General features: G+C 30.8%; 3 protein-coding genes and 1 pseudogene across 3 annotated transcripts in view; 2 read left to right on the plus strand and 2 right to left on the minus strand.

Annotated features, from left to right (window-relative positions):
• Window positions 1-24,855, minus strand: part of LOC111623919 (egl nine homolog 1-like) — a 35,567-nt gene extending 10,712 nt beyond the window's left edge. Inside the window, exons 1-3 of the mRNA XM_023366650.1 lie at window positions 23,923-24,855; window positions 14,387-14,506; window positions 4,085-4,221 (exon numbers count right to left, since the gene is read on the minus strand). Coding sequence (XP_023222418.1) covers window positions 4,085-4,221; window positions 14,387-14,506; window positions 23,923-24,747 — 1,082 coding nt within the window. The 5' untranslated portion in view covers window positions 24,748-24,855. The remainder of the gene's footprint in view (window positions 1-4,084; window positions 4,222-14,386; window positions 14,507-23,922) is intronic.
• On the plus strand, window positions 85-1,185 carry LOC111623921. The gene has a single exon (XM_023366651.1). The coding sequence runs from the start codon at window positions 392-394 to the stop codon at window positions 917-919; it is 528 nt and encodes a 175-aa protein (XP_023222419.1). The 5' UTR covers window positions 85-391; the 3' UTR covers window positions 920-1,185.
• LOC111623920 lies at window positions 1,277-4,070 on the minus strand (annotated as a pseudogene).
• A 402-nt stretch (window positions 24,856-25,257) lies between the features above and the next one.
• Window positions 25,258-26,674, plus strand: LOC111623923 (mediator of RNA polymerase II transcription subunit 28-like). The gene is made up of 4 exons (XM_023366656.1): window positions 25,258-25,383; window positions 25,785-25,851; window positions 25,929-26,041; window positions 26,117-26,674. Exons 1-4 carry the CDS (start codon window positions 25,282-25,284, stop codon window positions 26,540-26,542), a joined length of 708 nt encoding a protein of 235 aa, XP_023222424.1. The 5' UTR covers window positions 25,258-25,281; the 3' UTR covers window positions 26,543-26,674.
• The last annotated feature ends 207 nt before the right edge of the window (window positions 26,675-26,881 follow it).

Genomic DNA, 26,881 nt, shown 5'->3' on the forward strand with positions numbered 1-26,881 from the left:
GGAAAATGTATCAGATCCCAGCGCCAGAAGTTTTTAATTTTCGTCCCGAAGATTGGAGAACATGGATAGGGCGTTTCAAACGATTTCGAACAGCGTCTGGACTCCATAATAAAGAGGAAACTGACCAGGTAAATTCTTTCATATATTTAATGGGACAGAAGGCCGAGGAAATTTTGGCGTCATTTAGTCTCCCAGAACAGGATAGAAATGACTATTCAATAAAGTTAAGGTGGCATTCGAAAAATACTTCGTCCCAACTAAAAATGTTATATACGAAAGATATAAATTCTATTCTCGGTTTCAAGAAGATGGAGAAACAGTGGAGAATTTCGTGACATCATTATATAGTCTGGTTAAAACGTGTGATTTCCCTGCTTCGTTTCAAGACGAAATGATTAGGGACAGAATAGTTTGCGGCATTAGAGACAAAAAGGTTTCGGAACGTTTGCAACTTGAAACGGAACTAACTCTGGAGAAAGCAATAAACACTGCAAGACAGGCTAAAACAGTAAAAAAGCAACAAGAAGCTTTTAAGAACAATTCCGGGAATAACATATATGCATTACGCAAAACTACACGTAGGAAGAACGTATTTTCGAAGCCAGAAGCTACCGACAATTCGTTTACCAGAAACAAAACTTTAAATTCCTGTTATTGGTGTGGAAAACTGGTGAAACATACTAAATTTAATTGCCCTGCACGTAAGGCGATCTGTAATAAGTGCAAAAAAGTAGGTCATTACGCAAAAGTTTGTAAAGCTAAAGTGAGTATAAATGAAATAGGAGAACCTAATCAAAGTTCATTTCTAGGACATGTTAAAGGGGAAAGTAATATAAACAATAGCGTTAAGAGACAGCTTAACCAGTGGAATTCAAACAGGATCGCCAACATGGTAGCATTTCCATGCATGCGCCGCTAGCATCGTAAAATATAAAGATTCGAACATATCAAAAATTATTTGCACATTCTTAACAGAATTTCCGGACGTCTGTTTGAATTTAAATATTCTGTTCCTTTCGAACATCCTGCACATTTGTTTTGTTAAAATTTATTCTTTTCACCTGAAGACGACGATTATACACTCGTTGAAAGTGCTTGTGTTAATAATAAAGGAACCATTAACGCTGAACTCAGTGAAGTAGTATCCAGAAACTATACAAATATTGGCGCGAGTTTTTAAACTTATTTTTATTTTAAATAATGGGAATAAAAATATAATAAATGATATGCAAATAATAAATATTAAAATGAAAACTATAGTGAATGAAATAATGATAATGGATCTGTGTAATGAGAATCAATTGTAAATAGATATTAATCAATTCCAGTACAAATTTTTGAAAAATTTAATAATGTACAAGAATAAATCAGTCTAAATTATCTATAATAAAATAACTGATAGATTTTTGAATAAAAATTCATTAATTAACAGGGCTTAAAGCAATCATGGCAGTGAAAAAAGAGAGTTCACACTGAAAAAAAGCTAATAGTGTTAAAGTGAACTAAAAGAGGCATTATTAAAAAAACACACACACATATTTTGTATCAATAATATTGCATATGATATTAGATTGATTTTTTATTGGACTGAAAAAATTAAATATGAAAATAGTTAGGCTGAGTTTATACTTCAGAAAAGTGACCAGTAAGACTGCATTAAGCCAGAATGGGCCTGCATTAAGTTTTCATGCCCCGTATGAAGTTCATACCATTATACAGCAAAGGAAATGGAAGAGTAACATAACTACCAGAATGTGTCTCCATATAACATGTCAAATTTCAAATGCCATTTATTTCAAGGTGCATTTTTTGATTTCTTGTTTAAAAAAATTTGTAATTAAAGATGATTTTCTTTTGTTTAAGTCATGCTGCAGTTTTTGCACTTCTCTTGTTTTCTCCTCTTCATCACACTGAATTTTCTTCACACCAGAGTAAGCAATTCACTATAAAGTTTATGTATTAAAGGATCATTGCACTGAAAATGCCCAGTAAACTTTGTGAATAGTTCAGCACTAGATATTCCTAAATTGAGTTCAGCTTTGATGGTAGAACACTTCAATGACTTTGAGATTATCTTATATGAAACACTATTCATTAAGCTGGAATTCTTGAGGAATGTGCTTTAGGAAGTATAATACGAGTCCTTCCCATTGTTCGATCAGTCGTTTTGCTGCAGGACCAAATGTCAGTCATCTAGTTGATGAATACTTCATGAATTTGTTGCATGGCAAATTAAGTTTCTCTTGAATTTCTGTGTATTCATCCCACCTAGAGAGCCACCCATCAAAAAAGCTGTATTGCTATGATGAGATCACCACCATCTCCACCCAACTCTTTCAGGCCTTTCAAAAAGGCATTGTGGATTGTATGAATGCTGCAAGTCCCTACATTGATGAGGCCTTTTTTATGAGTTGTCAAAATTTCCTCATTTTTGAGACACAATACTTTTTTGTTTATGTAAGGTCCATTGCATCCAATCATCAGTAATTTATCAAAAGGTAGATATGCATCTTCAATTGCCAGTATTATTTTTGATTTAATTGTTTCGGATCTGCATGCCTGATAAATGAGGTCTGGAGATGCCTGCAGACAACTTCCTTTGTTCCTCTGACCAGTAACTAATCAATATTTTCAGTTATTTTCTGTCTTCTACATTGAATGTCTCATCATAAGAAATGCTATAATATGACCATTGTGCATCATCTACCATTTGATCAAAAAAATATGGGGCCAAAGCTTCAGTGATTAAGTATCTCATTTTTTGATGTGACAATGAGAATATTTTTGGAAGATTGTCTGCACACTTGGCATTGATTGTCTCCTTTATATCATGACATGATGCAAATGAATAATTGCTGGCTGTCATTTTCATAGTCCATATAAGCTCTGCAATGTAAGCACCATCTTTTGCACTACACAGGTTGTTGCAATGATTGATGTTCTGAACTAGCACCTGAGTCTACAACATTGCTCACACTAGCAACACTTTCAGCACTAATACTTTGACACTGAGACATCTGAGGGGCAGTCATCAGTCTTAATTGCTTGGGACCAAAGGCTTCATTTCATTTATTTATATGTTTCTTGCAGCTTGATTGTTGGAGGATTGCAGTATAGGGGTATGCTGGTTGCTATTTTGCTCCTGAATGCATTTACAAAAATAAATTCCACATGGGAAGTGAAAAAAAGCTAAAAAAACAAGTTTGCCTCAGAAAAAGCTAAAAAAGAGAGGAGCTATGAAAAAAAAGTGAAAAAAGTGAGTCACTTTAAGACCTGTGAATGTATTTTCCAACTATTCACCCATATAACAACATGATACCTTCATTTGTTTTGTAATGCCCACATTTTGGATTTTTTCACTCTAAATTTAAATTCATTATAATATTTTTTGTTCAAATATTCAAAATGTAATATACCAAATTTGTGCAAAACACAAAAATCAACAACTTAAAATGTTCAAAAATTGATAATCTATTCTCTATAAACTGTCCTTCATACAAATGCATGCATTGAAGATTTATTTGGATATTACCATGTATTAAACACTGCATGGTAAGTTTGTTTCTTAAGAAAACAAATATTCTGATTATATAAACAAAAACATCTATTTAAATATTATTTAATCAAATTAATTTTAATTCAATCTTTGATTTGTATAAAATGTAATTAATTCATTTGATCACCCATTCAAAGTTTGCCTACATTCTTTCTCTAAGCAAAGCAGCAGTGTGCAAACATGATATAATCTTGGAAAGCAACATGATGCACCATGCAGTGCTTTAACAGATTTTTATTTATTTAAAAAATTTAGTAATGTAAATAAATAAAAAATTGGTACCCAACATTTATTACTGGCTGAATGAGTTAAAAAATTAATCTATGATGTTTCTACCTACCTAAGTTTAGTTTTCATGTAAATTAGAGCATTAAACAAATTACCGTTTTTATTTATTTCATAAGTATTGTGTTTTGGTATTCTACATTCTTCTATGTAAAAAATATTAACTATTTATAAGAATGTTTCATCTATTATGAAATTGATTTCATTATTCAGAAAAAGATACATATAAGAAAACAAACTTACCTAACAGCAAAAGCAGGCTGCACTTCATGTGGATTTCTTCTATCAGACCAAAAAAATATAATTCTATCAAAAAGTGGTGCAATATTTGCAACACTGTCAAGTCCATCTGGGAACATTCTTAATAATCCACCATGAGACTAGGAAATTAATGAGTAAATTATTAGTGTAAAGCAAAAAATTTTATTAAAATAGTTTATTAAACTATATAGTATTACTAAATCTAATAATAACAAAGTTCAAAGAAATAGCTTCAATGTACAAAGTCTATGGCAATGGCACTAATGATTGACACTGTAAGGTAACATATTTATAAAAGAATTTGTACAATTTTATTGTTTAAAGCTAAGACTGTATTTTGTTCTTCCTGTAATACATAAAGTTATGCCATATTTAGAAGATACTTACAAATTAGAAAAACATAATTATTTTTTCCAAACAAACAACTATATTTTTTCCAATAATTGACACTTGAGAACCCAGTGATTGACATACATTTCCTCAGTAACTGACACAGTTCATAACACCACAGACAGATGTGTTAAACAAGCTTTCCGATCAAAAAGATATTTTAATCAATTATGCACTTGCGATGTATTATGGGTTAACCTAGATTTAAAACATCCCTGTAGAACATGGTGAGAAAATTATATTTTTTTAAATTATAATAAGAATATTGAACTGTTGACTAGACATTATTACAAACAAGTAAACAGTAGCAATTCTAATTCCTAGAGATAGAAAATTAACTAATACAAACTAGAGAAACTATAGGCTTATTGGGCCTACTTACTTAATATCATATCCAGAGAAGAAAACATTGAAAATTAATTCTCTATGCCGATTTGGTTCAACTAAAATTTTTATGTTTTTGTGATATTTCAGTGGTTCAGAAATTTTCTTCTGAATCACTAAAATATCGTCACAATCAGGCCATACAAACAAACAGGTTCTTTGGCACTATCCTCACAAATTTTACATCAGGTTCATTTTCTATACTATTTATGAGTCCAACATAATGTTTTTTAGCATTCTTCACAGTTAAAAGCTTTGTTAACACAGACAAACCAACCTGAAGACTGGTTGCAATGAATGAAAGCTTCATTCTTTGCAGACTCAGAATATTTGAATTTTGGTTTTCTCAAACCTGCCTTAGACTAATAGGAGACATAATCATCAGTTGATATAAGAAAATCTGGAATGAAACTAGAAGAAAATATCTAAATAACAAGAAAACCAGTGATTGACAAAGTGTTTGACATCTGAAGTCTGATGTAATAACAAATATTGAAACTAGTAATTGACATTACATGTTTTTGCCTTAAATAGTTATTTGTAGCTTTATACACTATTTTTTAATAATTTTTCACTACTTAAATTACAGAAATAAAGTAAAATATTATTAAAAACACTTAACATCAATTAGATAGAAATGGATTTTCTCTGTTTTGTTCCTTAACAAAAAATTAAGGTCTTCTTGCTTCAAACACAAGTCACAATTAAAATGGCTTCTACCATACCCCCCTCTCTCTCTCCTCTCTAGTGTTCAAAAACTGAATTACATCAAATCACTTGGTATTACTAAAAAAATAACACTAAATTGTATTTGCTGTCCTGAATTTAATTTAAAGCAAACAACGCTATGAAAGCCTGATACACTATATTACTAAAGCCAATCACTGCCATGTGACATTGGGCTAATTCTAATTCCTAGAGATAGAAGATTAACTAATACAAACTAGAGAAACTATAGGCTTACTTGGGCCTACTTAGTTAATATTATATCCAGAGAAAAAAATATTGAAAATTAATTAAGAAGAAAACAGCTATAATAATAATAAATTACCAAACAATTTGACACTAAAGAGAGGCGTTAGGCACCATCTTGTAATAAATTTAATAATTATAATTTTAATTAAAACTGGAAGAAAAGAATTGGCCTGGAGCTGGACTCGAACACACAATTCCCACTTTTTTCTTCCAGTTTAATTTAAAATTATAATTATTAAATTTATTACGAGATGGCACATAATTGTTTGATAATTTATTATTATAGCCATTATATAGCCCAATGGCATACAGCAGTGGTTGGCTTTAGTAATTAAATTTAAAACATTTACTAGGAATTTTAGTGGTATTTATCAATCACTGGGTCTGTGTCAGATACTGGTACTGTTACCCTAAGCCACAAAAGCTTGATCAGATATGTAAAATATAAAAATGTAAAAAGTCAGCCATGTAAATGTGGCCATTTTATGTAAAAAAAAAAAAAAAATGTTAAAAATGTATTGTGATTAGTCAGATTTGAAGAAATTATGTTCTATTTGATCTGATGTTATACACATTTTACATTATACAGTAAGACATGCAAATGCACTGTTGTGCAATAGCTATCAATGAACTTCAACTACAGAGCATTTATGCAAATTCTGAAGCTACTTAAAAATCTTCCTTAGAAACAAATGTGCAGTTAACTGTAAGCAATAAATAAAAGAATGTTATCTATGAAGTAGACATCCATGACATGGAATAAGACTAAGTTAAGTAGACAGATATAAAAATAACTTCTCTGAGCAAAAAACTCTCCAGAAATTGCAATTGTCAAGGATAACAGTTCATTATAAGTAAGATAAAACCTTTCACACTTTGTTTTAGCAGTTTAATCACCAAGTACAAATGTTTTCAGCCGTTTTGAATGGCCTTCTTCAAGTACAATAAGGTTGGTCAGCAGATAGTCAAACGACATCACTGTTTACAAAGATTTCTTCTTACAAGTGACGCCATTGCTGATAACAAAGTTTAGACGCTATCAATATTGTTAATTTTCTTTTGATATTATTATCCAAGGTGTGCAAATGACTATTGATGAGATAATTGCTAAAACTGGAAAATAAAAAGCAAAAAAAAATGCTCTAAAGATTGCGACAGACTCAATGAGGGTGGATTGGCCTATTTAGTTTAAGGGATTATTGAAGAATGATTGCCATGCGGAGGAGAGCGAGTCTGCATCTCTGCTGTTGATACAATTCGCCTTGAGGGATTTTGCAAAGATTTAAATTGTTTCAATTGTTCTAAGTTTTTTATTGTCAAGCATAGATATAATAATCTTAGCCTCTTCCCTTAATCAAAAACTTCATTAAGAAACTTCGGACTATGAGGCGTTAAATAAAATTAGAAGAAATATTTTATTTAACGCCTCGTAGTCTGAAGTTTCTTAATGAAGTTTTTGATTAAGTTAACTGTTGGCGTGACATCTGAACCGAGTATTTAATTAGCCTCTTCCCATTTGGCCATTATATTTATTAATTCACTTGCAAATTGGGCTAGGGTAGAATTAAACTTTTTGTTGTATGTGTCATATTTGTGCTCAAATATCCTTTTTGTAAGTGATCTGTTGGTTGATTTAATCCGAACAAAAAATTAACATACGTTGAGCCAACATATGTTAATTTTTTGTTCGGATTAAATCTGTTGTCCTCTAGCAGGACCTTTGTACCTACGTTTGTATTTAGTGATTAAACTGCTAGAAATAGAGTGTGAAAGGTTTTGTCTTACTTATTTTAAGTAGTTCTAGCTTTGAATGCATAGAAGTATAACAGTTCACAACATGATAAGAGGTAAAAATAAGATAACAGATAAAAATATAAGTGCTAGTCACCCAAGGAAAGCACCACATCAAAAGATAATTGTGTGTCTTTAGAATCTTCGTCTTGCAATGTTATACTTCTGAAAATTTACACTTAAGTGGCAATAAAAAGTAAAGTATGGATGAAGTCACATCTATAAGTAATTTTTATTTCCTCACAGAAGATTGTGTCAGTGTAATAATAAGTTCCAAGAACAATTGTGTGTGATAGCACAAATATTGGGCTGCAATTTGAAAAAAATTGTAGACTTATAAATTCTTGCTGTTGTCTGTCTGTCCTTCCTTAATCCCAAGAACAGAGTTAGATAGATGAAAGTCGAGACCAGATATGGAAAACTTAAGGGCAGGCAACACCGATTAATTATATATGAACTTCCAGTACAAACTGAAAGTTCATATATAGTTAATCATAATTATTTCAATTCAAAAAATTTCCCTGAAAGGAGTTAGTTAGATGACCAGCATGACTCTATTGCTAACAGGAAAAGTATAACGTATAAGGGTAAGATACTCCTAATTTGAAGTAGAGAGCATATAATTTAAATTAAATAAATTATAAATATGATTAAAAATTTGCAGCCTGGCATTGTGACAATGTTACAATAAATAATTATTTGTTATAATATAGATTTTTCACTGTCAACTGTATGCAATTGCATCAAAATATTCTACTTCAAGTTCTACATAGTAAGAAAAAATCTCTTTCTCAAGGTAGCTAAACAACAAAGACAAGAGCTTATTTGAAATGGTGTAATAAGCAATGGAAAAAGGTCATATAATACAAGTCCATATTTAATGCTTGTTACAGTAACATTAAAAGGAAGGTCATCCAAACTAAAAAGGAAAAGCAACCCAGCATTCTATTCACAATCCATGCAGAAAGCTCTTTCAATAAAGGTGTGAGATATATGTAGCTAATGATGTTAGCAAATTATCTGCTATAAAACAATAAATGTCAAAGATTACATCAAAATTCTTGAAGATTATCCCAGCATTTCATGCTGAAAACTGTTCAGGAAAAATAAAACAAACAGTATTTCAACAGGATAATATGAGGTCTCATACAACAAAAATAACTACAGAATGGCTCATAGTGAAACATTATGTTCTTTATTGGCTACACAGTAGTTTGACCTTATCGTTGTCAGAAAATCTACAGAGAATTCTGAAAACGCAGCAACACCAGTTAATCAACTAGAAACTATAATTAAAAAAGGATGGGCCAAAATACCTGAATAAACAACAGACTTGTATCATCAGTTCCAAAAAGACTTGCATGTGTAATTAAAAATTAGTGATATAATTAACTGGTAATTCACTTGATAGCTGATCATTAAAGACACATGTCAAAGCAGAGCAATTTTTTGTATAACTTCTATGATTCTATAGTAAAATATTACTATTGTAAAAAACAATTTTGTTATTCAGTCTTATTTACCTGTACCAAAGTTACTTGTGAATTTAAGCAGACTTTGTAATTTTTTAATTAAAATGTATAAACCTCCTACTTGGTCAAATTTAAGTAACTTAGATTCTATATTAAAAATCAATAACAAAATAAAGTAGAATTTAACAACATATATTCTATAAAAATGTACTAGTACACTAGAAACAATGTTGAGTTTTAGGGTACATTTAATTTTTTAGTTTCAACATGAGTTTAATTTTGTTGCTTTCTAACTTACTTGCTTGAACAAATTTAATCATCTATATATATAAAAATGAATGTATGTCTGTCTGTCTATGTGTCCTTCATGCATTACCACACCGTTTATCCGATTGCCGTGAAACTTTGGGAAGTTGTTTAATATACTCCAGCGAAGGTTTGTGGCATAGTAAGATTGCCATGAAGCTTTGGAAAGTTTTTTAATACACTCCCGCGAAGTACATTTATCCTATGATAGATGGCTCACGTTTACACGAGCATTCGCGCACAGTGTGTTCGATCAATTTCAAATTGTGAAGACCATTTTCCCCCTTCAAAAATATCTCTATATATGCATTTGTGAACTGTTATTTATGATATTTATAATAATTTTTGTTTAATCACTTTATTTCGACTTTTTTTGCTAATTATGTATTCGCTCGAACTTCGTTAAAATCTTAACTGTACCCCGAACAACGACTGAAGTTGTAGGAAGAAATTCGCGTATTTTACCGATCTAGGTATCCCCCTTTTTCAAATTTTAATATCGACTCAAAATAATTTAAAAAGACAAATTACAATAAAACGGTTTATTATCCGACTATCAGAAATTTCACAACATGCGAAGGAAGAGAGAAAGGAGCAATTAAATAATTAAAATTATAAAGGATTTAAAAATATATATATAAATGGGGAATATCGTGCTTCTGACAATCTCTGCGAGTGTGTGGGCTAAATTTGAGAATCCGTGCTTCTCGCGTGGACAACTGTACGTGGCCGGCTCATGTGTCGGAAACCCTTCCGATTTATTCGTGTACGCACCAGACGGATAAACAAAAAATATCGTGTATCCACAAGCACTCCAATAAATAAATAGAATTGAAACAACACTTTGAAATGTTTTTCCGATGGAAACGAATAATAATAATAAGTTTCAATAAAAATGATAAAATGAAAATTTAATTTTATCATTATGAGTTTGCTTGAATTTCGTTTCTTCTGAGATCGCAGCAATGCGCGACGGGTAAGCTAGTTTGATATAAGAATAAATTATCATAAGACTCTGGCATCAGATATTTCCAACATTCAGTTATTATGAACAGAAGGGTAAACAAGTTTAGGTGTAAGTGTTTGAATGTAGAGTTACAAAGGTGATTTGCTAGCCACTTCAAGGGATAAGAAACGTATTTGTTATTCTTGCATTTATAACATCATTATAATCTAAGCAACTAATAAAAATTGATATAGTGATTTGTCTACTTTGTAGTTATCAAGTAGGTGTAATTTTTTGAACATTTTTGCTTTTTTCAATAAATGATTTATTAAAAATTACTTTAGTCATCACAAAGCTGTTAAGATCATAAATTAAGTCATAAATAAAATAACTACGAAATTACCAACAAACCAGCATAAATTCACTTCAAAAACAAACGTTTTCTACCATCTTCAACGGTCATCAAATTTATGCTGGTTTGTTGGTAATTTCGTAGTTATTTTATTAATTCTCACACCAGTAGTGTTAGTATGATGAATGATTGTTTAAGTCATAAATGTGAGAAAACTGAATATCTTCCTATACTTTAAAGTGGTCAGCAAATTGCCTTTCTAACATGATCTTTAAACTTTCACCAAATAAATGCCGTTGTCTTAACCTTAAAACTGTTTCATTTTTATTACTACTGTACTACAGTTCTTGTCAAATGAATAAATAACTTCAGAAAAGTTTATGGTTTGTTGGTACCATAAGCTTAATTTCAACAATAAGACAGAAGTTTAACAAAAACATTAATAAGTACGACAATAAGTGATTGACAACTTAACCAGATTAGTCTTCTCAAACAGATAAAGAATATTGTTCAACTTTTTAAACCTGTCCTCCTTCCCTATTCCTATTTTAAGCCAGTCTTTATTCAATGCCTACAATCAAAGCTTGTCATCTGAAAGAGTATTTAAACCAATTCCTTGTTTTCATTTTAAAATATTTCATAGTTAATTAATTATTTTGGAATATTGAAGGCAGAACTTCGTGTTTTTGTACGGTAGGTTATGAACAACAGTATCCATTATTTAGTGTGTCCTCTATTTAGGATAAATATTATAGATGTCCTATTTGAGATTGTAAAAATGTCCATTAAATACAGGTGTCTACTATTCAGGAGTGTCCATTAACAAAGGTTTCACTGTATTATATAATTTAGTCATCTAAACTTACTGTTTGGGCTGATGTGGGATTATAAGTCCAAAATGGATTTCCAATACTAATAAAGCATATACAGTACTTTTGAACTTCATCTCTGACTCTGTTTAATCACTTAACCTACAAGATGTGATAAATCTGTGCAATCTGCCAAATTTGGGTTATATCTGGAAGCATTAACCCAGACAAGCAAGAATATTTAAATACCGCATTTATTTGATTATAAGCCGACACTGTGTAAGCTGATGCAAGGAAATAGAAAACAAAAATAAATAAAAAATGAAAATTTATTAATCAAGCATAAGGAATCAATTTTACATCATTTAAGTGTTCTGTTGCTTTCATTAGATGAATCAGATTCATCATCATTTGTTTCTTTGTCCATTTTCATATAGAGCATCATCATCTATGCTGTCAAGCACATTTAAGATTAAACACTTTTTAAATGCACCAGTGGCAACTTCTCTAGAAATACTTTTCCAAGTGAGCATAAAAATTCACAGAAACTTATCTGCGGCAGCTTCTGGGGATACTTTTCCAAACTTTTGACTATGTCGATAAAAGACATCCCTTACTGACTGCATTAATGATATCAATTCTAAGCTGAGGGTCTTTTTTGAACCACAAAAAATTTAAAAAATGGTCAGCTTACAATCAGGTAAATACAGTAGATTAAATTATAGAAAATGTTCACTAGTTAATTTTTAAAAATCATTTTAAATTATGATTTTATCACATGCACATCTTTTAAACAGATTGGAAGGATTTTTTAAGACACTAATGCTTAAGGTAATATTTGGAATATGCAGACAAACACTATAAATATACAGTACTACAGTACTAAGCCCAAAATTATAAGTTAATCAAATAATAATGCCAGATTCTTAGGGCCATAACTTGGCTAATTAAATATAAAGTAATTTTAACTAAAGTTAGACAATTAATTCACTTTGTATTAATCTTGTATTAAATTTAATAATTAAAATTAAATCAATTAATTTAGAAAATTCTGGAAGAAAAGATTAACATAACAGGCTATGGAATGGCACAGTAGGCAGAATTTGCAGATTAAAGTCCTAATCTAGCTCAATCTTTTCTTCCAGACTATTCCAGATTAATTAATTTAATTCTAATTATTAAATTTAATACAAGATGGCAACTTAATCATCTATCATTAGTCTAAATTACTCTATACCTATATATTTGAACAGGAAAGTTATGGTCCAAAGAATCCAGTGTTAATTAAAGACAACATTATTCTGAATATAATAAAACAATAACATTGTCATTTGACTACTTACAAGGAGTTTTTGTTTACAGGGTAATAAAACAATTAATAATTTATTGATATTAGTAGTAGGGGTGGATGATGGTTCTACTCACAACCTCATCTCTAAGTATTAAAGTTTTACTACCCTAACCTTGAAAGACAACCTATCACTTTTCAATTAAACAAATTCCATGTCAATCAGTGACAGGAGATATTTTACAGCAACGTGAAATTTGATATGTTTATTTTATTACTTTATCAGACCAAATACATTAAAATAAACATAGAAAATTAAGTCCAAAAATATATTACATTGTTAGAAAGTAGATAAAATGCAGAAATAAAAGATATAATCATAGTTTCTGAATGCAATGCCAATAATTTCATAAATTTGAAATAAAAATTGGCATTTGACAACATACAAATGTTCAAAAGCAGTTGACCTCAGGACTCTTTCAGAGTTAAAATTCACTTTTCTGAAAGATCATAAATGAATATTTAGTAATAGCATAATTCCATCCAAAAGATTTCATTAATGCAAATGAATAAAATCACATTTTAATATTTTTGATTTCAGAAAATTATACCTTTCAATTTTAACTTCAGCTCTTTATCTCTACAGAATTTGACAGACTAAATACACTGCTGGCCAAGTAAAATGCAACACCTGCAATATCTAGAGGCCTACATGGTATTGCATTTTACTTGACCAGCAGTATAGAATATTCTGAATAACATTATTATTAATGTATTTTAAATAACTGATTCTAATAAAACAGTAATATCTTTGAAAATTGTAAAGTTAAAATTATTATTCTTTATTCACTTTTATTATATATAATATTAAATTTTAACTTTTTTAATATTAAGTCTAAATTATCCTGTCAAAATGAGTTATATTGTTTTAATGAAATTACAGGTACTTTATAAAACATGTATTTATTGTAAAAGTCTGTTTTGGTTTATAAATTTCATGAAATAACTAAATAAAATAAACACATTTGGTAAGGAAGTTTCTGAAACAAATGTAACTTAAACATGTCCATTATCAGAAGTCAACAAGTCACTAGTATCCTGATAAAAAGGTACAGTACATAGTTTGAAAGCTTTAGAGCAAAATTCTCAAACTCAAACAAAGCAAAAGGCCAGTCAAATATATGTATATCCTACATGAGCCATATTCATTATTATTTGGTACACCAAAACATATTGTAATTAAAGGCCTGTCTAACAATCTTTGTTAGATGCCTTTACAACTTATGTAAACAGTTAGATGTTTGAATTTTTTCTGTTTTTATCCCTGCAAGATGTTAGAAACATTGATTTTTAGAAAATAAATCATCAAAGCCACAGGCCAGATATGAAGCCTTAATGGGCCATATCCAGCTTAAGGTCGTGAGTTTGCAACCCTCCTTTAGAATTTCCTAAAATGTTTTTGCTCTAAAAAAGCAATTTAAACTGCATAAAATAAACATCCAAAATTCCTAATGATAAATAATAGATTAATATATTAATTTTTTTATTTTTATCACAAAAATAATACTTACATTAACATCCCAATCTTTATTAAGATAATATATACTAGTAATACAACGTCCATCTTTATTTGGATTATCCACATGTTTTACATAATGTGTTCCATTTCCAGGATAACATGCAATCATAGCCTGTAACAAAAAAAAATATATTTTTCCATAATATATACTGTATATAAAAAAAATAACACAGCATGTACTGTACTTATATAAAATTAAAAATCAGAAAAATTCTGTTTTCATCAAAGAAATATATACCACAAATACTATATATTATAACCACCATATGACAAAACAACTTATCTGTTTTATATTAATAATATTAAGCTACATTTTTCAATTTAAAAAAATATAAGGAACTCATAGCCAGAAATGTGATATAAAGTTTCTACAGAACTTTGCACTTTGCAGTTGGTATGCTGAATGAAACAGCAGAATACAGTATTTATGACAAGTTTTATTGACAAAATAGTAGAGCACAATCAAACTGTACATCAAATCAGTGGCTGCACTACTTTAGAGTAAATGTTCAATGTGACGACCACCAACTTCATTAATGTGCAACGACAAACTATGTTTTGTTCGACTCTCTGTAAGATGCCATGCTCCCCTCATGATATTAAATGCTGTAAAGATGCACTCTGTAAGGTCATGAACTGTTCTTACAGGTGTTGCATACACAAGGGATTCACGATGACTAGCTATGTGTTTACAGTACAGCGCCAGTGGATGCAAGGGGTGACCTGAAGGATGACAAGCACTAAGTACATGTCTTGTACACAGGCTTAGTTAGACCACTGTAGTTGTGTGTTTACAGTCTTCCATTTGCAGCAATAACATGACGTCAATGGACAGAAGGGTAGCTACCAAAGTGAAGGGCAGTCAAGCACCTCTTACTGCTGTAGACACTTTAGTTCAAATTTCCGGCTATAGGTTCCTTATATCAAGACGTTCAAAATTTCATCCTCTACAATCCCCAAATTTCTAAAATGTCATTCTGATACACCCTGTATAGAAGTTATCATGCCAAATTTTTTCTTAACCTTTACCCCATCCTGAGATATTGAACAAAACACACACAACCACAAAAATTTTTACCCTATTGACATTTTGGGTTCAGGGATCTCAAAACAGAGATTTGCAAAAAAACATGGAGGGTCAAATCTGACACAATTCCACTACTTTTCCTTGTTATGTATACGTAACAGCCAGGAAAATAAAATTTAAATTTAATTTAAAATAAAATTTGGATTTATGGATACATTTAATTCATTTATAATAGACCATCATTTTATAACAACTGATATAAATTTTCTATTATGACTGTATAAAATGTCATATTTAATAGTGTTTACAAACTTATGTTTTTATTACCAACTAGCTGCAAGGACCCGCTTCGCTGGGTTTTTATTTGTGGGCAAAAATTAACAATAGTGAAGATTAAGATAATTACATTATAGCCAATCTTACCCATTTTCACAGAATGCAAGAATTAGGTCCCCCGTTTCCAGACTAATTAGGGAATTTTTACGTCCAGTCAAACAAACTATTTTCAATTTGATCAATTTTCTGGAACGTTTACAATCGTTCTATAATCAAACCAATTCGAATTCGAAAATTTTTAAAATCGAAATAGAAAATCTTCCACTTTCAACCACTTTCAAGCCCATATCTCCTGCACCCTTATAGCTATCGAGACACAACCACCATAGTGCACGAATGGAGACTTGGGGCTACTACCACATACAAACACCATTCATGTGTGATGTGTAGTTTTGGCTGAAAAGTGAAATATAGGGACACACACGTCCATTTTTATATACAGGTATATATATTAGGTCAGTCCATAAGTTCGTGCGTATTTTATGACCTTGTTTTGCTGTTAAAAATGCCAGTCTAATGTGATACTTTTTACACTGAAGTGTTAAATTGGATCTCATTCATATAATACTGTTCAGAAATGGGAACATTTCAGTTGTTTATTTTCGTTAAAATGGAAGTGACAGATGAATATAAGAGACATGTTTTATACTTTTTATTTTTAAGTGGTGAGAATGCTACAAATGCAGCCAAAAAATTAAATACTGCTTATAATCAAACTGTAACAAGTGTAAGGACTGCGCAGAAGTGGTTTGAAAGATTTAGAAATAATGATTTTAGTGTGNCAGTTGGTATGCTGAATGAAACAGCAGAATACAGTATTTATGACAAGTTTTATTGACAAAATAGTAGAGCACAATCAAACTGTACATCAAATCAGTGGCTGCACTACTTTAGAGTAAATGTTCAATGTGACGACCACCAACTTCATTAATGTGCAACGACAAACTATGTTTTGTTCGACTCTCTGTAAGATGCCATGCTCCCCTCATGATATTAAATGCTGTAAAGATGCACTCTGTAAGGTCATGAACTGTTCTTACAGGTGTTGCATACACAAGGGATTCACGATGACTAGCTATGTGTTTACAGTACAGCGCCAGTGGATGCAAGGGGTGACCTGAAGGATGACAAGCACTAAGTACATGTCTTGTACACAGGCTTAGTTAGACCACTGTAGTTGTGTGTTTACAGTCTTCCATTTGCAGCAATAACATGACGTCAATGGACAGAAGGGTAGCTACCAAAGTGAAGGGCAGTCAAGCACCTCTTACTGCTGTAGACACTTTAGTTCAAATTTCCGGCTATAGGTTCCTTATATCAAGACGTTCAAAATTTCATCCTCTACAATCCCCAAATTTCTAAAATGTCATTCTGATACACCCTGTATAGAAGTTATCATGCCAAATTTTTTCTTAACCTTTACCCCATCCTGAGATATTGAACAAAACACACACAACCACAAAAATTTTTACCCTATTGACATTTTGGGTTCAGGGATCTCAAAACAGAGATTTGCAAAAAAACATGGAGGGTCAAATCTGACACAATTCCACTACTTTTCCTTGTTATGTATACGTAACAGCCAGGAAAATAAAATTTAAATTTAATTTAAAATAAAATTTGGATTTATGGATACATTTAATTCATTTATAATAGACCATCATTTTATAACAACTGATATAAATTTTCTATTATGACTGTATAAAATGTCATATTTAATAGTGTTTACAAACTTATGTTTTTATTACCAACTAGCTGCAAGGACCCGCTTCGCTGGGTTTTTATTTGTGGGCAAAAATTAACAATAGTGAAGATTAAGATAATTACATTATAGCCAATCTTACCCATTTTCACAGAATGCAAGAATTAGGTCCCCCGTTTCCAGACTAATTAGGGAATTTTTACGTCCAGTCAAACAAACTATTTTCAATTTGATCAATTTTCTGGAACGTTTACAATCGTTCTATAATCAAACCAATTCGAATTCGAAAATTTTTAAAATCGAAATAGAAAATCTTCCACTTTCAACCACTTTCAAGCCCATATCTCCTGCACCCTTATAGCTATCGAGACACAACCACCATAGTGCACGAATGGAGACTTGGGGCTACTACCACATACAAACACCATTCATGTGTGATGTGTAGTTTTGGCTGAAAAGTGAAATATAGGGACACACACGTCCATTTTTATATACAGGTATATATATTAGGTCAGTCCATAAGTTCGTGCGTATTTTATGACCTTGTTTTGCTGTTAAAAATGCCAGTCTAATGTGATACTTTTTACACTGAAGTGTTAAATTGGATCTCATTCATATAATACTGTTCAGAAATTGGGAACATTTCAGTTGTTTATTTTCGTTAAAATGGAAGTAACAGATGAATATAAGAGACATGTTTTATACTTTTTATTTTTAAGTGGTGAGAATGCTACAAATGCAGCCAAAAAATTAAATACTGCTTATAATCAAACTGTAACAAGTGTAAGGACTGCGCAGAAGTGGTTTGAAAGATTTAGAAATAATGATTTTAGTGTGAAGGATAAGGCTCGTACTGGAAGACCCGTTGACTTTGATGATGATGCTCTCTCTGCACTAGTTGAAGCAGAACCATCTTTAACAGTTGATGAAATTGCGGAACATTTAAATTCATCCCATGGAACTGTTCATAGACATCTACAACAAATCGGAAAAGTTTCAAAGCTAGGAAAATGGATACCACATGAACTGTCAATAGCTAACTGACAACAACGTCAACTGCTCAACTCCAAAGCTTCAACTGGGAAATTTTACCTCATCCACCATATTTGCCAGATATTGCTCCCAGTGATTATCATCTTTTTCGGAGTTTGCAGAATTTTTTAAAAGGAAAAACTTTTGAGGATGAGAACAATGTAAAAAAGGCTATTTCTGAATATTTTGATTCAAAACCGAAATCATTTTACAAAGACGGGATTAAAAAGCTACCATCAAGATGGGAAGAAATTGTACAAAATAATGGTGAATACATTATAGATTGAAATAAGATTTAATTAAAATTTTTTGTTGCTTTTTTTGTAGATAAAAATGCGCACGAACTTATGGACTGACCTGATATATATAAAACAGTAAATTTTCAGCACTACCAGTTTACTGGAAATTTTATGGACATTTCACTATAATTCTTTTTGTTGTGATTTAAATTTTTGAAAAATATGAAACAAATACAAACATCAAGTTTTTAAAATAACAAGTAATTGAAAGAATTGAAGCAGGACAGTCATAAGCACAGATTGCTAGATGGTTGCACATTAATCATTCTGTCATTCACAAAATACGGAAATGATTTCCAGAGACTGGGTCAATATTGAGAAAGCCATCTGCTAGTTGTTCAAGGGCAACAGCAATCCTACTTAAGGTCTTTGCCTAATAGCACAGAGAGACAGACTACAACTGTCTCAACTGCAACCTGACCTCAGAAGTGCTACAAGGACTATGATGTCAATATCTACCATTAGTTGAATGAGCTAGAGGTTGGTCCCTCTGCTAGAAAACCAGTGGTTTGTGTGCCTATTGCTTTATTCCATAGATGAACATCTAAACTGGTATCAGCTTTTTGTCAATTAGATCCAGAAACAATGGACATATGGATGACAAATTATTCTTTCAATCACCATAACAGTGTATTTCTATTAATAGGACTTATCACACTTGTGTATAAGATTACAGCAACTCAGTCACACAGATAAAAATTGTTTTATTTACAATTACCTGGACACATACAAATTGCGTTTCGGACTTGCGTTTTTGTATGTATCCAGGTAATTGTAAATAAAACAATTTTTATCTGTGTGACTGAGTTGCTGTAATCTTATACACCAGTATGATAAGTCCTATTAATAGAAATACACTGTTATGGTGATTGAAAGAATAATTTGTTTAAATTAAGGACATTGATGCATATTAATTGACATATGGATGAGTTTAGGTTTGTTCTTCAGAATGCTTCTAGATGCTCTCTGATCTGGAGAGGAGAAAGTATTTACTATCATTCTACAAACATCCTTAAAGAGATACTTATAGAAATGGAGGTGTTATGATTTGTGTGAACATCTCCTTGAGTGACCATGCAGATCTCTGATTTCTCTCAGCAATATTAAAGGACAAAGGATATATAGGTTATAGGGATGAAATCCTAGATTAGTTTGTGGGACTTTGTGAGTACAATAGGGACAAAGTTCATTCTATAGGAAAATAATATCCATCTCCACAGAGCAAGGATTTTGAATTATCTTGAAGTAAATACCATAACTTGTATGGCATGGCTGCACATCCTCTGAATCCTGAATAGTATGTTTGGAATGCTCTAGGGAAATATGTTTTATTCCTTCAACTTCCTTGAAACCTCCAGGGATTCCAACTTGCCCAATAATGAGAATGCAAACTATTCCAGTTACTTTCATCAAATACTGCAAATAGTATGAAACAACACTGAGGTATGTATTGCTGTAAAAGGTGATCATACACCATATTAATGTAGGGTACATTAGAGACTTTTTGTCATGAACATCATAATCTATTGTTTGTACTTATAGTTAACTAAATTGCAGTAAACTTGGCATTTCAATAACTCATTCCTGTATGTTACTTTCTGTCAAATTCCATACACATTAATTATGATTTTATAAATGATTTATTGTTTGTTCTCTTTATATTGCAAGGCAGTGTAGTATCTTAAAGAACATATAGAATACAATTGTATTTTAATGGATGCCATTTTATTATATTTTATAAACGGCAAGTTTTATAAACTATAAAATTTCTTTTTTCTTTTTATAAAAGAATAAAACATTATTTTATAAAATATTTTTTGTTTATTGTACTCTAATAATTTTTTCTGCTGTCCCAAATCCAAAATACTGTATAAACTTTTAAGTCTACATCACTGTAGTGGAATCCTAACTATACCCAATTTTATAAAACTTTGAATTTGGGAATGCATCATCCATCAACATTAATAACATTATTAAATGAATTTTGTCACTATTGTATTTGAGATATAATGTTGCATCTCAATTTGCTTAGATTCAGGAAATCAAGTACAGGTATCCCTCATATAACACAGTAGTTACATTCCGAGAAAGTGCCATGTTATGTGAATCTGTACTATACGAAACAAAGGACTAATGCAAAACATGTGATTAGGTTCCAGAAGTAAACTATTCTTTTTAGTTACAAAGAGAAATATGTTTATTAATGCAATAAATAATTCATTTTCAATCAATAATTAACTAACAATCACAATTAAAAATACTGCAGTATGCATTAATATTAATTTTAGTTAAACAAGGGCATTTTCTTTTTTACAAAGTATCGATATCTTCTGAGCTTTTTTGATGATCTTGATCAGAAATATCAGCAACATCTTTTTATCTTTTTCTTCATCTTTTTATTCTTACCGTAAAAATTTTTTTATGTATGATAAAATTAAAAATAAAAATATGTTGTTGATCGAAAATTTGTTCTACTGGTTTGCATTTGTTCAAGGACTGAGCAATTTATTTATCAGAATTTGTGTTCGAATACCAAACTGTTCAAATTGGGAACAGTTCGAGTACTAAGATTCTGCTGTATTTCACTTGTCATTTTTATGAATGATTTCTTTTAACCATAGGTTAAAAAAGATTATTTAAATATTTTTATGTGTTATTAAACTTTACTAAATATGAAGATTAATCTATAAAAACAAAACATGGTGACAGTCTTTTAAGGGCTAAAGTCAGAAAGCAATGACAATGATACCTGGTCAATAGGAATCTAGTCCTATTAATAAACAAGGTCCAAGTAGACAATATATACACAGAAATGTCATTATATTAATTTTATCACTTAGTTTTGAATTTTTTTTTAGTTATGAAAAAAAAATTCATAACTAAGTGATAAACTTATATGTGTGTATTTACATGTTCATGTTTCATTATTAAATAATGTAGAAGAAAATTTACATTATATTATTGTCAATTAAACATATTTAACTGACTATAAAATAATAAAGTAATTATTGTTAAGCAATACTTTTGAATTTAAAAAATATATATAAACCTAACTAATTTATAAAAAAAACTAAGCAAGAATTAAACACAAGAATGACAGAAGTGTGCTTAGTCACAAATCTAAACAAGGATAGCTATACACGATTCAGTAGTAAACATAAACTTATTAAGTGATATTTTTGTCAATACTTTTTGAAATTTAAAATTATAAACAAATATTTGTTATAACTATTGAGTAATATTCATTATTGTAATTTTAAAAAATAGCAGCTTTTTTGGAAGTCAAAAGTCTAGTTCTAGAAGTTCTTAAAAAATAACAAATTACTTTCAAAAACTTTAAGAACATATAATCTAAAAAAAGAATTAGCTTCCAATGACTTAAAGATAACCAGTAACTAATTTTTTATAGCTATTTTTGGATTCTGAGAATGAAAACTAAGTATCCTCAGAAGTATTTAGTGAACTAGAAATTCTTACTTGTAGAAAAATATTTTTTTAAGTGAAGGGATCAAAACAAACTTGTCATATCAACAAATAATTCTAATCATTTGTTTAAGGCAAGTAAATATCTAGACTAAGATTAATTAATGCAGTTATGTGGTATGTATAAAATTTGTTTTGAAGTAGTTTCAGTTACATGTTAGTTTACAAAAAATATTTTATGGCCATAAGCATACCTAAAAAATAATCTCCTCAAAAAAATTACTGCACAAGTAAAATAACTTTAAAAAGAAAATGTTTTAATGGAGAAAAATAAATAATCCTCCCATTAAAAATTGAAACATAAAACTTGTACTTGAAATAAGATTAGAAGCTATAAACAGTAAGCAATGTGAACAAGAAACTGTTAACAAATTATCACTAGATCAGATTAAATTGCATAATATAATATAAAAGACTTTTTCAAATGTGGATGTTTGTTATCCCATAACTTATATAAAATCTTACTTTCACATATTTTATAGATTAATTTTATTTATGAAATATTATTAAAAAACAATAAACCAATAGACAAACTCATTCAAACTGTTGCAAATTAAATTTGAAACATTTTCAGAGTGACTCCAATTCCATCTACAGGTAACCCCTGTATAACACAGTAGTTACGTTCCAAAAAATTGTCGTGTTATGCGAATCAAAGAACTAGTAAGAAAAGGAGAGTTAGGTTCCAAAAATTAAAAAACATGCTACTATATTTTCATAATTAAGATAAATATCTTTATTAAAATTTTCTTAAGTGATACATATTAATATAAATTAAACAATGTTTTCTTTGTCATCACTAAAAGCACTATTAACCGAAAACATTACACATTTGGCAAGTTATCGTTATCCTCTGAGCATTTTTCTGCATTATTTTCAGATTCATGCTTTACTTTTTGCAAAAAGTGTATGTAATTATAGATTGCTTCTTCTAGTTAAAAGATCTTTATAAATTTCCTTATATGGTGCTAAGCACTTATGAAATAAGGGAAAAACATCTGGCAACACCAGAAGCAGAAGCGTCGAGATATGGCAAAATTGAAACAATTTTCGCGAAAAACCATGTGTTTGGAGACGAGAAAAGAAAATTTACACACTGAAGTACTAATAGTTCACAAAAATTATTATTTTCGTGAACTATTAGTACTTAAGTATGTAAAAATTTATTACATTTCATGTTGTATGAGGGTTTTACCCATTTCTCGAACCGTATCAGAGAGAATCTGTGTTATAAAAGTACCATGTTATACGGGGGATGGTACCAATTCTCAAACCGTGTTAGAGTGAATCCGTGCTATAGAAGTGCCGTGTTATACGGGGGTTACCTGTATTGCAGTATTATTAAAGGAAAACTGTAACCAACATTTCATAACAAATAAAAATAATAAGAAATTACATTAAAGTATGTTTATTGCAATTATAATCTATTATTGCCAAAGGCACTATCACATCTCAAAAATGTCAAAAATCTAATTTCTTGAATAACAATTGTGTATTCTATTAGAAAACAATATCATGTCATTTGGTGGAGAATATGTAGCATTCACTATTTCTTTAACAATCAAAAAACTGATTTTAGGTTTATGTAACGACAATTAATATTTATTTACGTCATTTACCACAATAACATAAATCAAAATAAAACCTACCTTTGTTCGTGTCGTTATCTTGTAATTATTAAGTGGACCGTTGTCTCTGATCTTATTGCATCTCATAATTATCGCATCGAGAGTCTGTATTAGCTTTCCAATATTGTGACAATTGGGTTCGGAACCATCAACCCATGCAATGTGATCGCCCCTGATGACGCTGGATGCTGCACAGCTATTAACTAACTGTCCATTATGAAAGAGTCCAGCCCTGTAGAGATTTCTGACCTCGTCCAGAATAGCTTTACCAGTCTGTTCACCCATAAATTTATCGATGACACAAATTCCATAGCTATTCAAATCCTTGACTAAATTATGGCACATACCATCAAACCATTCGGGATTCTGGTTATAAGATTCTATCATTGACTTTTCGTCGACTTGAGCGCATTCGTTCTGTCCGAAATGTTCGTTAAACATCTGATCACCGTCAGATAAGTATGCATCTTGAGAAGAAGCTTGGCTAACACTAAAATTGCTTTCCTTACTCATGTCGTTAACTAACAGATTATAATCGGGTATAGAACTGGATGCTATCAAATTCGACGAATCAAATTCCGTTTGAGTTACTTGTTCGGTGGGTTGATTCTGCCAAATTTGTTCCGAATAATAGAGTGGATTTACTTTATTCCAGCTGCTTTCACCTTGTGTGTTTTGTAAATTCGGTTGATTAATCATCTGCCTTATTTGAGTACATTCTTTCCTGTGTTCACGCCAGTGTAAACTCTGATGCTCTTTAGAACAGTACCAAGCGTAATGGCATCTACTGCATCTACTCAAGATACCTGTTCGACCGCACCATGAACACTTTATCGGTTCAGACATTTCTTCATCTCAAGCAATTGCGAAATAACCGTTTTTAGAAAACGAAAAGTTAAAAAACCTCTTCCGGCGCCTAACAACAAAACTAACGAATTCGACAATTACTACTTCAAAAACTAGCCAAAAAATAGCGTAATTTTTTTGCATTATATTTTTACTTCGACTTTTATAAATAATTATATTAAATTTAAATTAAATATATAAAATAACATAANACAGATTTGTGCTAAAAGTTGGTAGATAGAACTACAGTCAATATTGACAAGATAGTTTTTTTAAAAAACTTTGTGTTGAAAAGAATGTGCATTTATTATGCAAACTTTTTTACTACAGTTTGTCTATAGCAACATGATACATGGGTGATCTGCTGAAGGTGGATCTCCCACAGGATTTTCTAAGAGAAATGCAACTGTTTTTTAGATGCTAAAAATATGAAGAAAATTTTTTCGAATAAAATTAATGAAATTTAAAACTATAAATTATGATTTTTTTTTTTTTTGTAACATTTAACGAATCGTCTGCGTTTTGGTTCCTATCATGGAAGAGTGGTGGCTAGACGATGACGTAACGCAGAAGAAAAGCAATATGTCTTCTCCGACGAACAGTCAAATTGTGGATGAATTCGAATACTCTTTTCAGGTACTTTATGTAAATTATTGGTATTTACTAAAGTAATTCGGTTCGTTAATGAGCGAAGTTAATAAAATGCTGTATTAAAATAAAAGGCGTAATGATGATCGAGTTAGGCCTGTTTAATTAAGGATGTCGCCAATCGATATTCAGGATGCGACTATGCAGACGCGAATTTAGTAGCGAGAGAGAGGTTGCGAGCGATATAGTTCTCGCAAAGGAAAACCATGCACAAGTGAGAAGCGAGAAATATTGCTGGCGTGAGCGATTTTCTGGTTCTCGCATATATCTGACAGGGTTTGATATTTATCTCATCTCGCCTCTTCGCGCCACATATTCTCGCTCGCGTCTATATAGTCACATCCTTAATTCACTGTTCAAAAAATAGTTTATTATTACTTTTTTAATAGGCTTGTCTTGCTGCCTTGACAAATCCAGATTATTTCAATTTAAGAGATTCTGAAGAAATAAAAACAGGCAAGTTTTATACGAAGTAAGAAAAATTGTATTTAATAATACGAGACTTTGTTTAAATATATTGGTTTTGCATAAAGGTGTCGAACAAACCATTCAGAGATTTCTTGACTTAGCAAGACAGATGGAATGCTTTTTCCTACAAAGACGATTGTTGTTGTCAATTCAGAAACCTGAACATATAATATTAGAAGTAAGAAGTAACTTTTATTTATTAAGTTTAATGTATTCTAAAGTATTAGGAAAATATTTTAAATTTTTTTTATAGGATACTAACGAATTAAAAAATGAATTGGCTCGTAAAGAACAGTTGTTGCAGAAGTATTATGACAAAATACAATATTGGCAAAGCTTATTATCCGACACTACCGGTATAGCAGCCAGACCCACACAGATGCCACCTCCGCACACGCAGAGCATGCAATCTACTCAACCTCAGATGCAGGGAATACCTACTCCTGTATCTGCCCCTCAGCCTATGATGCAAAACATTATGCCCTCTCATTGCCAAGCACCTCCGCCGAATCAAGGAGGAATGAACCAGCCACCTCCAGCAATGGTTCCACCACATCCGCCACAGATGCATCCTCAACATATGGTTCCCGGTCAAACTCAAGGAAATCTGCAAGGACCATTAGCATACTTGGAAAGAACTATGTCTAATATAGGTATGCCAGATGGTAGTGCAAGATAATTATGGCATTCCTGTTTCTGAACAGTGTAATAAATGTATATTTTTATTAAAATAAACCTGATATATATGAGGACTGTATTTGACTTTGATTATCACAAAACTAAATAAGAAGTATAAAAAAAATATAATATATGCTTACTTTTTGACACTATTATAAGTAAAATTTCCACAGTACTACAAAAATTAACCTTAAACACTTCACTATTAGTCATACTATTACACAATTCATGTACACATAGTACATAAAATTTGCATTATTTCATAATTCAAATATCATTACAATGTAAAATATATTTTACATGCAAATCTTCTGTCTTTTATGAAGCTATCATTTGTTTT

This window comes from Centruroides sculpturatus, unplaced genomic scaffold (genome assembly GCF_000671375.1).
Source record: "Centruroides sculpturatus isolate CEXI.00-Female unplaced genomic scaffold, Cexi_2.0 scaffold344, whole genome shotgun sequence".
In the NCBI taxonomy this organism is placed as follows: Eukaryota; Metazoa; Arthropoda; class Arachnida; order Scorpiones; family Buthidae; genus Centruroides; species Centruroides sculpturatus.